We start from the raw sequence: 17,118 nt of genomic DNA, 5'->3' as shown, positions 1-17,118 counted from the left end.
ACGGGGCTCCCAAACACGAGCATTCACACAGATCGCTCTATTGCGTTAAAAAAACAAGGAGGGTATGATGAATTATTTTAATATTTATTTTTGTTGGATGGCGCCTTGTCCCTCAGGTCCCAAGGCTTTTACACCGGTGTACATTTGGTAGAATGCTATCTTGAAACCTAGGTAACATATATCCTTAGTTATCCAATTATTTACTAGTTACTAGAATTAACCGGACTATTTTCATAGCATATGCAATTCAATAAAACACCTTTATCTGATATCCTGAATAATATATCCCAAATATATATATATATATATATAGTTTTACCAGTTGAAATACGTTATTTTCGTATTTCGAACACCATATGTCACCAATATATTACCTTTACACAACTATTGACTATAACACATTGTTCATTTGATTATAACTTGTCATAAGCACCTTCTAAATGCACTAAGAAGCACATTCTGACGATGTAAAAGCTTAATAATATGTTTCTCTTTGTAACCTTTTACTTTTGCAAGATTAACTTATGTTAATGAACATTTGATTAAATCTGATTTGACTGTGATTTCCTTTATCTGAGCATTAAATGATCATTGCATTACATGTTATTTGTACCCATGGTATTTTTGTACTAGTTATTACTCAATAAAATACACTGCCCTGTGATGTTTTTTCTGCCGCGCGATCTGCATAAAATATGTCATGTCTCGCAACTCTTCCATGACGCAAATCCAACCTGCAACATGTGTGTTTTTCCACTGGCGTGTGTGCGTCTTGCGTTGGGTACCTCACAGTGGCCGCGCCTCCTCTCCACGTGACGCCTCTGCGCTGTCCTGCCGCACGGCGGCGCCCTTCACCCAGCTGAAGGGGAGGTGTGGGCCTTCCCGACACCGTTCCTGGCAGCCCGACGCAAACACGCATCCTGCTTTCCATCCTGCACCGAGCTGTTTGTCTTCTCCTCCACCCGCAGCTTAACAGCGCTGCATCCGCCGCATGATCACTGGCTGGATGTGGACGATTCTCTCGGTGGCGATGAAAAGGTCTAACGAGTAGCCTCTACTCTTCCTCTTTTTTACCCTGAATCTGTATTTGTTGCTGGTTATTCTGACAGAGATGTGCATTAGATACAGCTGCTTTGATGCACTTCTGTCTTCTCCGTGGAAACCTCAGCTACTTATTATAGCCACAAGAGAGCTATTTATATCTCACGCAGAGACCCGCATTGGCCTCATTTCCCCTGATGTGTAAAATGATGCTGATGCCTAAACATTTCTCTTTCATTTCCTCACCTTTAAGCCATCTTTTTCGCCTTCTGTCTCCATCATTTGTCTCACATCCTTCTCCGATTCCACTCTGTGTATTCCCTCTGTAATCCCCCCTCCGCCTGTCTTGTTGAGGAGACAGTTGGGTTACAGCGGATTACAGCAGGGCCCTTTCTTTTTCTAAGAAATGAGCGGTGGAAGCCCATGAGTCACAAATGAAAGATGCTCTCACCCACCCACATCTTGTTTTATTTTCATCGATGCCTGCTGTGGGCTGTCATACACAGACTTTCCCAAATGACCAGAAGCACACATGTGCACGTCTCTGCGTGTGTCTGTGAACCAAAGCATCACCTCATCAAGACCCAGGGCTTCGCCACACTGGCCCGTGGGGTGAGGGAGGATGGAGGGGGTGGGGGGGGGGGGCCGGTTTGTTGTTGTTTTACTGCCCTGTTATACACTCCGGCAGCAGCCTGGGAGACCTCTGCCTGTCGTAACGCATCTCTGTCCCCACAAGGGTCACACCACACTCTCATGCGACAGCCGTTGTCAACGTCACACTGTCTCCATGGCAACCGCCCTGGCAGAGCATCCCCGAGCAGATGTTAGAGAGTTAAGCGAGAAGTGGGAGTGAAGGGAGTAGTGGGAGTCTGTGAATCCTTTACTCGCTCTCCATCTTTGTGCTGACGTGCTGATGCTAAGCAGGTGAAATTATGTTTAGGGCCTTTGTTCACTTAATTAATTAATAATTATTATTTACATGCCATGCTACTTTATATCTTTTGCAACATAATTCGGAGGGAAATATTGGAGTTTTTGCTTCAGCAGCTGCATTCAAATCTGCAACTTTAGTTACTTAGTTGCATGTGAGTAGTTGCATAAGTATAAAACACATTAATTTAGATTAAACCATAAAGGTGGGTTTTAACAAAATAATTCTACCCAGCTTTATCATGACTAAATACAATGAATACTACATTATTCATATTAATCCAATAAGGTGGTAAGATATATCTATTGTATTTACTAATAATAATGTTTGACTTAAATGTAGGATATTCATTTGAATTAGAGTATTTCATATGAAGTATTGCTGCTTTTACATGTTTAGTGAGTTTTTAAACTTTCTGCTGAATGGCATTCTACACAGAGCACAACAGTTGCTGCCAATAGTTTTGTATTGTGTAGTAAAGTATAGAACAAATCTGACTGAGAAGAGGCAAAGGAAGAAGAAAAGAAAGACAAATTCCTCATGAGGAGGACACGAATGTCAGTAGCAATCCACCAAATATTTGTTGAGATATTTGATTAAAACTAAAGTGTGATATTAGAAGAACAGCATGGACTATTTATCCTCTGGGAACCATGAATGTCAATCCATCAAATAGTTGAACTAAAGTGGTGGGCCGGCCTATCGACAGAGCCACGAGACCTCCAGCTCAGCTGAGGTTCACTCCTCATACACAGAAAGATCAAGAAGATGAGACGCACTCCTCAGTTCATAATTTTATTAGGAAAATCATTTTGCAGATTTGATTATTATTATATCTATATCTATATATAGATATAGATATATATCTATAGGTATATGTGTGTATGTGTGTGTGTGTTATTCAGAGGATGCATCAGCACAGTATATCTTAACAGGAAGACTATTGCTAGAATAAATATCTATACATCATAATAAGTTAAATAAATAAAAAAAAGTTCCAACAGAAAAAAATGTAAACAAACAGAATAATTAACCGAAAACCATAAGTGCTTAAAAGAAATTAAAATATTTGCAAAACCGAAACGGTAAATGCTGCTGAGGATTTTTTTTTAAAGAATACAAAGATGATTCACAGTTTGTGTCCTTGTTCTCATGCTGGCTGGAACACCAATAGGGACCATGCAGGAATGAAGGGCCAGAGAGACAGGATAGTACCAAACTACATTACCCACACAGTCTAAATGCCCAACTTTACGCCCCTTGTTCTCCAAAACAGCTCGTGAGGATTGGATCAGACAAGATGTAAAGGGGTGAGCGGGAGAGGTTAACGGTCCGTTTTTCCTCAAACCCCAAATCAGTGAGTTCATCGGGTCGTCTGCCTCAACAGTGCTGTAACCTGCCCTCGTTGGTAGAGATGAGTTGATGACACATGTAAGTTAGTCTATAAAACACTGGCGTATTTAGATTTCACGGGACTGCCCTTCTTTTAAGTACCAAAGGGTCGTGTTACCATCCTGCTATGGAAGAACGCATGTGACGCACACCTTCTCTGCTCTGCACCAGATGGCTCTTAAGTAACCTGTAGGTTCCAGGTTACCTCAGACAAGGTGAGTTGAACTTCAACTGACCCCAATCGAAATTTGGGACAAATGCTGCCGATGAAAAGTCCTATTGAGACCCAAAGTGTTCAATATTTAAAAGATTAAAATGAATAATAACATGACATTATTATAGAATATTATTTTAACCTGTTTCTTTTCGTAATAGCATTATTGAACTGCAGGGCGATTTTATATCATTCCAGCCATGTGATTGGCTGCTGCTTTGGTCTGAATGAGTTGACAGCCAATCACGTAACCGCCCGCCCCCTGTTTGTCTTGACGAACAAAGACTTTGGGATTTTGGGACTAAATAAATGTTCTTTGGGGGAACTAAATATGTGAACATTTGGTGGTCAAAACGCTGAAAACAATATAAAAAAATGGAAGAACAGTTATAATAATGAGCTGAATTCTAACATTTATTTCAGTATTTATGAAGTATTCATGAGTATTTATATTTTTCTGAATTTCATTTCTTAATTAATCCAATATTGTTCACTTTGGGCTCCTGTATCTTACCTGCTCAGCCAATTAGTTGTATAATTTGAACAGCTGTCATGACATTTTAACAACTTCATGACAGCTGGTGAACTGGACATAACGTGACTCAGTACAGCTCTCCACTGAAGGAAGGATTTGTGTTCATTTAAATTGGGCACTTTGACAGAAACGCATCTTCTGACCAAAGCATCCATGCCTCTGGACACTCTGCTCTCGCTGAAATATTACGCTCTTTAAACACTATTTACAACTATCTACAATCAAAAAAGGAGCAGGGTCGGCCTTTCGTCTGTTTTAGTGCAACCGACCTTCACAACACAAAAAACAAAAAAGTCTAAGGGATGAAAGTGAAGTGACACTCATGATGTCAGGGGGCGGACAACTGATTTATGGAGGAGAAGTGGTAACAGTGGTGTCTGTACAACAACGCGTAGCAGAAGAAGAGACAGTGAGAGAACCTGGCTTCACTGACAAGGCCTGTGTGAATGTAATATGCGTGTAGAAGTGTGCGTGTGCGTGTGCAGCTAAGAGCATGCAGTCTATTTAGCCTCCATGACCGTTTATACGCTTGTGTAAGTGTGTGTTTATTTTTGCCGGAGTGTTAAAGCAATGTTGGATGACTCATGCAGAAATGTGTAGACCTTCTGCAAGAGGAAAGCAACCAACATCTGACAGAAGGTGGCACAGCACGCACACACACACACACACACTCAAGCAGGCCAGGGTGAAGGGATGCAAATAAGCAGCTGATTCTGCACATGTGTGTATACGATTATGGTCACAGTCAGAGACACAGGCAGCAGCAGTGAGTGTGCATCGTTACAAAACGAGATGAGACAGGCCGAGGGAGCACGGGGGCAGAGGTGTGTGTCCTGATTCATGCCAGCGTTTAACTCACACAGCCCAAGAAGGTCCAGGGACGGCCACACATTTACTGAGCACGTCTCCTCACATGCTAGTTTATATATTCTAAAGCCTAGATAGTTAACGCAAGCCATATTTTCCTCGCTGTTTCCATTGTGAGTGCAGCCTCTCACATGAGAGCGTTGTCCGTGCTGCTCTTGCACGTTGTCTCATTGTTTTTCCCTCTCTGCTGTGTCATATTCAGAGCAGGGACATGAACAACGACAGTCTCCTGTAGACGTCAGCAGAACAACAACGATTGCACAAACATGCGCTGGCAAACTGGCGTTTGTGTGAAGCAACCAGACGTGTCAAGCTCATATTTATGCAGCGTGTGGACCACTAGCTACACATCCGATAGAGTCAGCACTGCCTGAGAGTTATTCAGATAACTTCCAGCTCTTTTTTTTACCCCTAGATTTTTAACCACTAGAAGGACACATCAGGTTGGTACATGGCAGATATCACTCCGTCCTTCTTGCATCTAAAACAAACCATTTGACTAATATTTTAATAAAAAAGTAAGAGAGAGTACGGGTGAGCGTGCCTGGGATCTAACACGTAAAGGACACGCTTTACGATGATAATTTTGGAGTTTTAAAGGACCTCACAATATTGCAGAGTACAACACATCGATATCGACGGATTCATTCCGCTTTCAAAATGGAAAAGGTAACAAAGTGAAACCTTTAGTTACATATTCACATTTTGCTAGTATAATCTGCTAGATTTGAAGAGTGAACGTGTCAAAGACAATATATCATGAGCATCATCATTACGCTGTATATATTGCAGCACATAGCAACATCGAAACCTCCTACTGTAACAACTTTTCCGTTTTCCAAAGGATTCATTCCCAAGCCGACAGCGGGTACAGTTTTCCTTTGGTAACATTTCATTCAACTACCATATGCTTCATTTACAACAACTGTGGGCGTGAATAATGCAGGAGGGACATTTTATGTGGTGATACTAAATGAGGCATTGCTGATAAATAAGCAAGTCTTCAAGTAAATTGTCACCCTAAAGTGCCCAGTTGTTGATTCTGCTGCACACAAAGACGGCCGGACGACAAACAGTTGCCGTGGTTTTTAAAAAGAAACACGTTAAAAAAGGGGCATCATCTATGTCTTGGGTTTAGCTGTACAGGAGCAGATCATCCTCCAACCACAATTGTTGCTAAAACCACCTGAGAGATGGAGAAAGGTAGACAAATAATGACCCTGCCCGTCCACCTCCTTTATACGACCCACGGTTCTGTGGAGGTTTGCTCGCACTAATGAACCACAGCTCGCCGCTACGTCTCGATACCCTGTTGTGCAGCAGAACCACAACCTGATTGTGCCACGTACCGGACAAATAGGAACTCAGCATCTATGCTGAGACGGAGAAGCTACCGGGTAAGCATGAGATTATTTCTCTTATGTTCAGGACTAGTGAATAAATGTTGAAGTTGAAAATTGCACAAAGAGGACAAACAAGGAAAATATTTAAAAGAAAGAGGAAACAGAAGGAAATGTATAAATAGATATGTTGGTAAAAAAGTCTTGTGCTTTTGGCTGTCCTGTGTAGACTTTGTACAATATTCAGAGCTCCTGCGCGAAGACAGTTGTTTTCATGCACTTTGGACATACAGTGAAGCTATTAGGCCCCAGGAGAATATTCTGTAATATGTGGAGATTGTTTAAACGTAACATAGGCAAACGCATGACAAATTACAGGTGTGTGTGTGTGTGTACTTGTGTGTGTGTGTGTGTACTTGTTTGTGTTTATGGTATAAAGTGCAATGTGAGGGCATTGATGCTGAGTTCGCCCTGTTTGTCTTTATGTAATCAGTCAACAGTGTTACTCAAATTGACATTTTATTTTTTTTACACTTGCATGAATGCATTTGTGCGCATGCTGTGGTTGTAAATGTGTGTGTGTCCCATTCTGTTTCCAGCTTGCTGATGCCCACAAGAGCATATGGGAGGTAATGTGACCAAACCAACCAAATAGGAAACAGAATTTGGGGATTCAGCTAGAACTGAATCATCGGCACGAATCTCTTGGTGCTTTTTGTTTAAGGGGGACTCTTAAAAAAAAAAAAGCTCTTACACAACTTTAAAGAGCATCATAAAGCAAACAAGCAAGAAAGAAAGGCAAAAGAAGAGAAACCTTCACATGAAAAGTGCTAGAGCGACATTCTTTAACCCAGAACCCCAAATCCTCCCCTTCGTCTGACCAGCATTGATGATCCGAGTGAATCCTCCTCGTGGACAAGGCAGACGTGGATTTCTATGTTTCATGAGAGTCCATCTTATTTTCTTCCGGACTTATCCTACAATAGATGAGAGTCTTAAAAGGATTGTTGCGCCGTATCAGTAGCTTATGTGCATATCCTGCCGCTGGATGTTTCTCCTCTTAATATGAGGACATTTAGCAGATGAGTTTTTGACATGACGACAGCTCGATGAAGGCTAATTATGGTCTTTTTTTTTTTAAACGAGAAGACGTGGCTTTAATGCTTCACCCTACTCTTCCACTGGCGTAGACTAGATGGAACATACTGGAGTATCCCATGTACAGTCCTCGGGAGTGGCTCTGTGATGCAGCGGGGTCTCAGTATTTCGTCTTTTACAGCAGCAATCTCAAAACCTTTGGGTTTTGCGCTTCCTAGCATGGCAGACAACTCAGTCTCCTAAAATAGTGTTTTATTTCAAACGAGCGAGCTATACTGGCTTTGTCGGCTCTGTTACATAATGACGTTTCTTGTAGTACGGGGGTGTTTGCGAAGGAGGAGGGTGCTGGAATGAGGACGCAGCCGAGCAGGGAGGGAGGGGTTGGATGTGGAGGAGGGAGGACACGACCTGTTTCGTGTCGTGTGGATCAGGAACCTTGGGCCTGCTGCTTCAGAGGAGCGCTTCAGTCTGTGGTGTTCGTTCTGTTTCAGGGGGGGGGGGGGGTCTCCATGAGCTCCTCGGGCGGATGTTTCTGGGGTGACGCGAAGGTTCCACAGCCTCCTTCCTCCTTCTGTGGCCGACGTCCACAGGTAATTCATCTCTTCTGGAGTTTAATCTGCCTCTCAATGTTCTCCCTCCTCATCTGTTCTTTCAGCACAATGCGCGTGGATGTATGGTTTGAAACTGAAACCCTGTATGTTTTAAGAAAAAATAACAGCTGATTTGTGTTTTGTGAATGCACCAGTCAAACGGAGGAAGATGTGGATGATAAGACCATTGCTGCCTCCCGGAGGTTTTTTCTCTGACTGAGACATGTAGTGAGTCCCTCCGATCCCTTTTTTTCTGTATACTCTGTATCGCCCCCCCCCCCCCCCCCACTCTCTCTACCTGCACTTCCCCTCTCTCAGATTTACATCACGCTGCATTTGCCCTTCAGTCTCTCGGCGCGGGACTGCTTCCCCGAGCGCTTGCCGTCGATGTTGAGGCTCATGTTCCTCTTCTTGTCAAGGTTGAGGAGCTCCTGGAAGAGCTCGGTCACGTTGTGGTTGGTCTTGGCCGACGTCTCCATGAAGGCGCACTTCCACTGGTTGGCCTGGGCTTCCCCGTCCTTGGTCTCCACCTCTCGCAGGGTCTCGTCGCTCTTATTGCCCACGAGCATGATGGGGATAGCCTCAACGTTGCCCTTTATGGCCAAGACCTGCGGACGAGAAGGAGGACATGAGGGGAGGGTCTTGTTATGTTCTTGTTGGTGGCAGCACATTATAAGAGATTAAAAAATCCTGTTGTATTACATTTCGAGGTTGAATTGTGCAAAAAAAAGTTCATTATCACTAGCTATAAAGCGACAAAACCGTTGTGAATTAGCTTTTAGGTTTATTGTGTATTTATATTGCGTGTAATGTCTACAACACACATGCAAACTGCCCACCTGTTGGTAAATGGGTTTGAGCTCCTCCAGGGACTGTTTGCTGGTGATAGAGTACACAAGGATGAAGGCGTGGCCTTTAGAGATGGACAGGCGTTGCATGGCTGGGAACTGGTGGCTCCCTGTGGTGTCGGTGATCTGGAGGGTGCACACGCTCTTGTCGCAGCTGATCACCTGGCGATAGGTGTCCTCCACCGTGGGGATGTAGGTGTCCCGGAAGGTGCCCTTCACGAAGCGCAGCACCAGGGAGCTCTTCCCCACTCCCCCCGCCCCGAACACCACCACGCGATAGTCGTTGCTCTGCTCCGGCATTCTGCCCCCTTCAAGCTTGAGACGGTGTTACACCTGTGACGGCGAAGGTTCGGGGGCCCAGGGAAGGAAGCAGGGGGAGAGGGGAGAGAAGGGGGGGGGGGGGGGGAGTTTTAATAGAGCGGAAGTTCTAGCAAAAGCAGCAGATCATGAAGCAGATGGAGGAACAGGAAGGGGAGCGCTGGTGGGATTCAACCTCAGGCTAGCGGGTGTGAGAGTGTCCTCGTGGTCTGACTGTGAGTCGGACAACAAAAAGGAGAGAATGAGGTCAGTGAGGTGTTTTACCTCACCGAGACATTTGCCTGATCAGTTGTTGTTCCCTGTTCACACAATTGCAGTTTCTCAGTTTGAACCCAAAAAACATTTCAGCTTTACCTCATTTATCAACATTAGCAACTGAAGAGATGGAATTTTTCAAATAGGGTATTTAAAAGCTATGATCAAACTGATTTGTGAGTAACAGCTACAGCGTACATTGAAATCCTCCCTGCTGTAACTCATACATATGCATCCGAGCAGCGTCGTCACACCTAATCTATCACTATCTTTGTAAGTGCCTGTGTGTCTTCTGAGCATCTGTGCATGATAACACATTGAATGTGTTGCATTATTTATCAGCTGTGGTTGTAAACTTCCTTTAAGGTCCCATAATAAGATACTCATTCAGTTGTGATCATGTGTGGCTCTTTAAGCTCCTGCTGTAATGAAACAGTAAATTGACATCGATACTAGATGGAATAAGTGGATTCCTGTCATGCTTGCACTGCTGGAATCCACTATGGATGGCAGGGCCTCTGTAATTGCATTGCCAGGGTCTAGTTAATATCAGTCAAGGACTTCCAAATAAATAGGGATTCAGGGAGTGTCTCTTGAGTTTTATGGTCAGTCTATTGCTCCGAGTCTGGGTGCCATATAAGAGCTTTTTTTTTTTAATCCATGCTGCACACACCGCCACGGTTTAATTTTGCAAATGGCTATCTGTTCTGTAGGCTTGCAGATTCTTTAGAAACTCTTGTTTAATGGATCCCCTGGGACATTTAGTGGTTATACACTTTTTGAGATAGACAAGGACACTGTCAAAAAGCTTTATAAACGTTGTCCGTCAACAATATTTTCCACTGTGAGAGCACAAAAGCTGTTTAGAGCAGAGAAGGCACAAACAAACCCAGTGTGCACTATAAGTGTTATGCACCAAACATCAAAAAGACAATGATCTGGGAACTGGCCAACGTTACTACAATAAACTTGGACGGGGCAAGAGACCATCGTGGTCACATGATTAGACAGGCAGTAAAAAGCTTAACATTTAGGCAGATGATTAAAGCCTCTTTGTTTTGAGGTAAAGCTAAGCCTGAAACGTCCAAAACAATCCCAGGGTTTAACTTTAAGGTCAAAGTTGAAACAGCAAATCCGATGGTAAATTTTAAAATTGTTTTATATATATCATTTTTTTTCTTTCAAAAATATGTTAGGTCAAACAGCGGATTTTTTTAGTAACGTACAGCTGTGTTCCCAGATTCAACTTCCGTTGTACTGAAAATGTTTCACTTTACACAAAATCTAAACACAAAATCTAAATTCGTCAAATCCAAATTCTTGGTATAATTGTGTTTTAAATGGTATGTGGGTGCCTTTCTGAACACTGAAATGCTTGTCAATGTTCCTTTTTATTGGTATTTATGTTCCTCTTTGCTCATTTACGCATCTAGAAAATGTTTCCCTTTGACCTGCTCCCGTTTCTCCTCCATCTCCTGCTCACTGACTCCCCAGGCCTCCTTGCTGTTTGATCAATAAACTAAGGCCGCTGCTGCGGTTTTGATCGATGGGGCTGGTCTGTCTGGGTCCTGTCAGCCTGTCATCCTTCCTCGCTCTGTGCCTGTCGGTTCTTTTGGTCGGAGATTTCAGCGTCACAACAACGGTCCTGCTCATCATAACCTTCCTCCGCTCGCTCCTGTCTTCCACCTGAGCTAAAATTAGCTGCCTCCCTCCCTCTGTCAGCAGCTATAACTGCAAACACAGGTGCAACCTCCCAGTGACACAGAGACACGTGAAAGCACACTCGTGCGTGCACACACACACACACTTCAACATTCGTCCTTGACAGTAGGCCTCTGAGATTAACGACCTCCAAATCAGAAGCTTTCTCTCCGCCTTTCCCACTCCTCTTCACTTGTTTTATTTGAAATGAGAGGACTGCAGTTTTCTTAATGAATTAATGGTATATAAATACATCTTTGGCAGTGAAGCCAAACTCCATTAGCAAATAGCTTTGGCACAGACCAAACAAGCCTCCTCTCCTCTCACTCAGAGAACAGACGCAGGGCAGCCTTCTCGCGTCGTTTATTTCCCGGAGCAAGCAAGGAAATGTCACCTTTAGTGAAAATATGCACATAATTTCCCTCAGGAGAGCCACTTACGCAGCGGCACAAAGGATGCGCATTAACCAACATCAAACACGATCCCATTCAACAGATCAAGAGCGTGATTGAATAGACACCAACAAAGCCGTCCCATGGTGTGTTGTTGAGAGAGCGTTCTAATCAAGCCGCGGATACCGGAATGCCGAGGGTACACAAATATGTTTTGGGGATGAAAGTATTACGGGAAAAGATCTTATCCTCCATGTGGTCTGAAATATGGTTCTTATCTATAACAAGTGGTAAATTGGCTTATTTGATGAAATTGCACTTTCTTGTTTCTTCTTCTTTTGAGTTTGTATCCCTATGGTTGAAATGCACTTGTTGTAAGTCGCTTTGGATAAAAGCGTCAGTTAAATGACATGTAATGTAATGTACAGTCGAAAGATTCCCTGTTCCGTGTGCACACGTTCGCATCTTACAAGAGGGAGGAATCTGCATTTTTAGCAAAAGCAATTTAAAGTCCCAGGCTGTTTGATTAGGAGTGATCAGGCACTGGATGATGCATTTATACATTACAGTCTGAGACATTCAGTCACGCTGCTCATACTAATAGAGCACAACAAATGAAAAAGCTGTGAAAAGCCTGTTTTGAAATATTTGAAAATTTGTTGGAGTTAAAAAAATATGAATATGTGTAAAATTGTCAAATCTGTCACTGCACTAAAAAATGAGAGGACAAGCATTCCCTGTCTGATTGCCTTTGTGTGTGTGTGTGTGTGTGTGTACAAGAGGTATACTGCTTGAGGTGTTTGGGGGGGGGGGATGTCTGGCTCTCATCAGTGTCAATCTCTACTGTGATTGATCACACGCCACTTCACGTGCACAGAGTTTGTGTCTGAGAGCGTCCAGGAGATTGCAGCACTGTGGTCTTGGCTTAGTAGCTAATCATTGAGCTTAACCTCCTGTGTGCTGCTGGCCGGCTCTGCATTGACCCAATTATCAGGACTTAAGGTACCAGCGGTCTTCCTTTAAGACTACATGCAATCCTGAATGAAGCCCTGTGATCCTCCACAAAATTCCACTCAACTCAGCAAGTCTAATTACTTATTCCAGAAAGATTTAGACTGGAGCCCTACATGTAGCGTTTGTTTTTTTTATCCTTAATCCTTTGGCACTACTCATGGCTAATGTGGTAAAAGTGAAGTTTAATATCACAGAAAAGGCTCCTTGAGCAGATACTTTGTCAGAAATATAAAAGAAGGGCAATTGTGCATCTGTTTGAAGTGTAACCAAAAAAAGAAAGGCAGATCATAATTAGTATTAGCATGAAATGTTAAGTATTATAACTTACAGCAATAGACAGTTTAGTGTTTTCTTTGACAATTCCAGATGCATTCACACAATCCTGGTGCAAAAGAAAGGTGAGCCCTTGTTACAAAACAAAGGTGTTCAAACTATAGTTCGTAATTATTAATTGCAAATCTAAAATGTGTGTAGCTCACTTGAGTACTTGCACAGAAAAAGTGCAAGAGGTAAACAAAAACAAATCCTGCCATAAAAAGGTTTGAGATAACAGACAGTCATGTCTTGTTGCAAAGCATCATCCTGAGCATTTAGCTGGTTAGCACAAGTGCATATTGTTCTTCCATTTGAGGGCAAGCGGCAACAGGGCAAAAGCAACTACTCCTGATGAACCTTATTGGAAAGGTACACTAAATGCACACTTTCAAGGACAGATTAAAATAAAATGTCCCCTTCCGTCAGAATTCTGAGCTGTAATCAAACCCTGCAGCCATAAGCACTCTGATTCTGTGCTGCAGCTTTTCACACAGGACTGGATGCAACTTGGCCATGTAATTAGTCTTTGAGTGTATATTATGAGTATTAGCTTGATCTGGGGAACCCCGCTTGTCTCCGTCTGGCCTCTCCGTAAGACTCCACTAATACCACAGCCCGGCAATCTGGGAAACCCGGTGGCGTCTGGATATTAACACCAGAAGCGGGCCGAGAGAGAGTAAGGAAATTTGGTTCCCTGCATTAGCAAAACGGCAATCATCAGTCTGTTTTTAAGTCTGCATGATGTATTCAAATGAACTTTTTCAAGAAAAGCCTCTTCTCAGACGCTGTGAGGCCACCGAGCTGACTGCAGCACTAATTGCAGACTGCTGGCGTGGGTTGCAGGAGCCTGCCTGCAGTGACAGATGGTGACACTGATTTTTGTACTTTTGAATTGACTCCACTGGTTTCCACCGACTGCATCAACCAAGCACATCTTTATTTCCATAATACCACTTGATCCACGTCTGAAAACCACGCAGATGGGGATGTAGAAGGGAATCTCGCTGCAGACTGCCTGCATGAAGAAACTGGGATTATGGGAGAAGCAGTTTCTTAATCTCTAACTAAAAAATTCTCTCAGTTCTTAGAATTTATTTAATAATGAATGGATGATATTTGAAGAAAATGTCAAATATTCTGTATTAGCTGTGAAACTAAAATAATCCTGCCTAATGCCATGTCTAATGGGGACTGTATAGACCTTTCAGATGAGCCGTTCCCTCAGAGCTTCTAAAACCTTGTAGCATTTATCTGAAAACACAAACACATTTTAACCTGACATCAAACTGCAACTGTCCATGACTCCTTTTTTCTTTTTAAATAAAATGCATTTCGCTGGGACATTTTATCAGAAGTCTTAATCACAGGCAGGTTTCCTCATCTTCTGGGCTTTGCCTCACTTTCAGCCGACACATATTTATTTTATTTTTCCCATTACAGTTGGATATTCTTATTTTACTATACATTTTCACATCATTATTCTTGTTGCATAATGTTACCTTTTCCTACAGCTTTTTGTATTTGTTGATATGGGACATGTCATAAACATATAATCCTTGTACTAATGATGAAATAATGCTTTACAGTCACTTGAAAGTGACTGTAAAGCATTAGAAGTGAATATGATAAATTCTTTGATGAATTTTTGTTTTTTCTTTCTCACTGCAACAAAAGCATCTTGGATCTGATATTATTAACTAATTAATACTAATATCACAGATTGCACCAAAATAATACCAATAATACACTTTTATTAATTCACTGAAGCAACAAACTCCTCTGGAATCTGACAGTGTGGAGCTGTCCGTCCCCAGCAGAATTTGGGGGGAAATTATCATCATCTGTGCTCATCTCGCACATCATCGAAAACGTCGGCACATCAGCCTTGTCTCCTCCGCCGTGTTTCCTTTTAGTTATCGTGTATTGAGTCATTTCTTTTTCCTACCTCAACAGCAGAAGTGTTCTTATGCAACTGTGCCGCGGCCATTCACACTTCCACTTATCTCCCATCCTCGACCAACACAGGCATGCACCTCAATGCTGTTACTCCCCAACCACACAGCTTAGTCACATGGTTTACTCTCATGCATCTCTCCTCTCTATTCTCACAAATCCTGCAACACCCCCCCCCCCTCCTCCCACCACCACCACACACCCATGACTGGCAATGTTTAAAGCATACAGGAAGTTGAGTCACATACAGTACATTCTCTCTCTCTCTCACACACTCTCACTCTCTCTCTCTCTCTCTCTCTCTATCACATACACACGCACAAGGCCTAAATGATGCAAAACTCATTTTGTTTTCCATGATGGTTCTCTTCTCTAGTCATTAGAGGCAAAACGAACAGGCACGGGGGTGGGGGGTGAGAGGGGGATGGAGAAACACTGATCCAGATGGAGGATTAACCACAGAAATCGAGCTTTATGCGTCACGTTGGCGTCATTATTGTTGTACAGTCTTTACGTGCATCCCTGTCTCAGCTATAGTCAGGAGAGTCCGCAGATTGGTGCGCAACGCCATTACAGACCGCCCTACTCTGTTCGGTTCATTCATAAATACCAGAGGATCGCCATCTCGCATCGGTGCCATCATTTCGCAGTTACAGCGCCCCCCACCTCCCCCCAACCCCTCAACTCCCATTCCCCCGTCTCCTCCCTCTACTCATCAAAGCAATATCATAATCCCAACACCCTTACATCTCGTCCCCCCCTCTCTCTCTCCCCCCTGCTGACTGCCATCATGGCTGCATACCATTCACACGACAGAGATGTGCGAGTCGTGATTGCAGCTGCTGTGGGTGCATTTAGGACAATAACAACCGGGTAAATAAAGAACATGAGACACGATGTCCCGTGTCGGCCGTGAAGCAGCAGGCAGCGTGCGCGCTCGGCGGAGCAGCCAGGCAGAAGGACCGCGGTCACGCCACCGAATGCCAAGATGTAAGCTCCGTGTGGGATGTGGGGATGCGCAGCGTGTCCGTACCTGGTCGGGAAGTGGAGCTCCGCTTCGGGGTTGTCCTTGGTTCGGACGGGTATGAGACAAACGCTGAAAGCGTCTTAAAGCATTTTACACGGTTCATGTAGAGCTCGTGCCGTCCGAAGTCCAACACCACCACAGTAGACTCTCTCGGTTTCTCTGACAATCTCTCTCTCTCTTTCTCTCTCTGTCTGTGCCTCTCTCTCTTCCTCTCCCTCTCCCTCTCTCGCGCGCAGATAGGACGTGGGAGGTGCTTTGCCCTCTCCCGTTTCTGTCCGCACTTGATTTACGTGCGGTCCATAGACTTCTCTGTGGCCCGGGTTGCCACCAAAACTGCAGTTTACTAAGGACTTTTTATTAAACCTAGAGGAATTGTATACATAATCACAAGTGACGAATTAATGAATGGGATTATTAGTGAAATACAGCATATGCCACAATGGAATGTGATGTTACATAACTATTTTATATGAAACACGATGATCAGAGGCTATAGAAAAATTAATTATATTATATCAGCAGTCAAACATGTGAGGAGAGCTCCATTCAATTTCCAAAATGATTGCGTCGATGGTTCACCCAAAGCCAAAAAGCTGGTGTCCCCGGGTTAAAAAAATGATTATGCCAGTCTTGGCCCTATACAGAAACGTAGAGAATGGCAAATAAAAGTGAAATCTTGAGTGAATCTCGGGTTAGTGGATATTCATTTGATTAAAAAATAAATACAAGGTAAACCGACCTTTTAGTTTGAATAATACATAATTATTACAATCAGGCACATTAGTACCAATCAAGCATGGGTATCCCGGAGTATCGTGGGAATACGAAATATTTTACTAGCTTTTACCCTTAAAAAAACCCACATCTCTTGTCTTCATATTCAGGATCAGCACCGCGGACAGCGATCTCATTGTTTCAGCACCACGGGGAGAGGCAGCAATCCCAAATGATTGTCTCTCTACTCATTATTCATAGACGACAGTGGTGTACACAGTATAGGGTGTGTACAGTAGGGTGAATACACTGTACACACACATACAACAGAGAAGAACAACATGTGTAGGCGCCCTGATCACAAGACTAAATCAACCAGGAAGTGCATCAGTCGAGCATAATGACGCCGAATATATTCTTAGCCCTCGTCGAAAATAATTTAAAACATTTCATTAATTTCGATTTGTCGTCATTCAGCGTGAGAAACCATAGCCTCGGGGAAGATAAAGGCCCGTGGCGGAGTCGGAGCGAGCCTGGTTTTGAGCGTGACGGGCTGCCTGTATGACTCACCAC

At 43.3% G+C, this 17,118-nt stretch overlaps 1 protein-coding gene across 1 annotated transcript; it reads right to left on the bottom strand.

The window, feature by feature from the left end:
- Positions 1-2,753: 2,753 nt before the first annotated feature.
- On the bottom strand, positions 2,754-16,070 carry diras1b (DIRAS family, GTP-binding RAS-like 1b). Its single transcript, XM_037486492.2, has 3 exons — positions 15,838-16,070; positions 8,848-9,189; positions 2,754-8,616 (listed from the first exon to the last, which is right to left on the bottom strand). Exons 2-3 carry the CDS (start codon positions 9,154-9,156, stop codon positions 8,329-8,331), a joined length of 597 nt encoding a protein of 198 aa, XP_037342389.1. The 5' UTR covers positions 9,157-9,189; positions 15,838-16,070; the 3' UTR covers positions 2,754-8,328.
- Between the last annotated feature and the right edge of the window lie 1,048 nt (positions 16,071-17,118).

This window comes from Pungitius pungitius, chromosome 14 (genome assembly GCF_949316345.1).
Source record: "Pungitius pungitius chromosome 14, fPunPun2.1, whole genome shotgun sequence".
In the NCBI taxonomy this organism is placed as follows: domain Eukaryota; kingdom Metazoa; phylum Chordata; class Actinopteri; order Perciformes; family Gasterosteidae; genus Pungitius; species Pungitius pungitius.
Note: the sequence above shows the minus strand (reverse complement) of the source record. Positions and strands in the feature narration are given on the sequence as shown.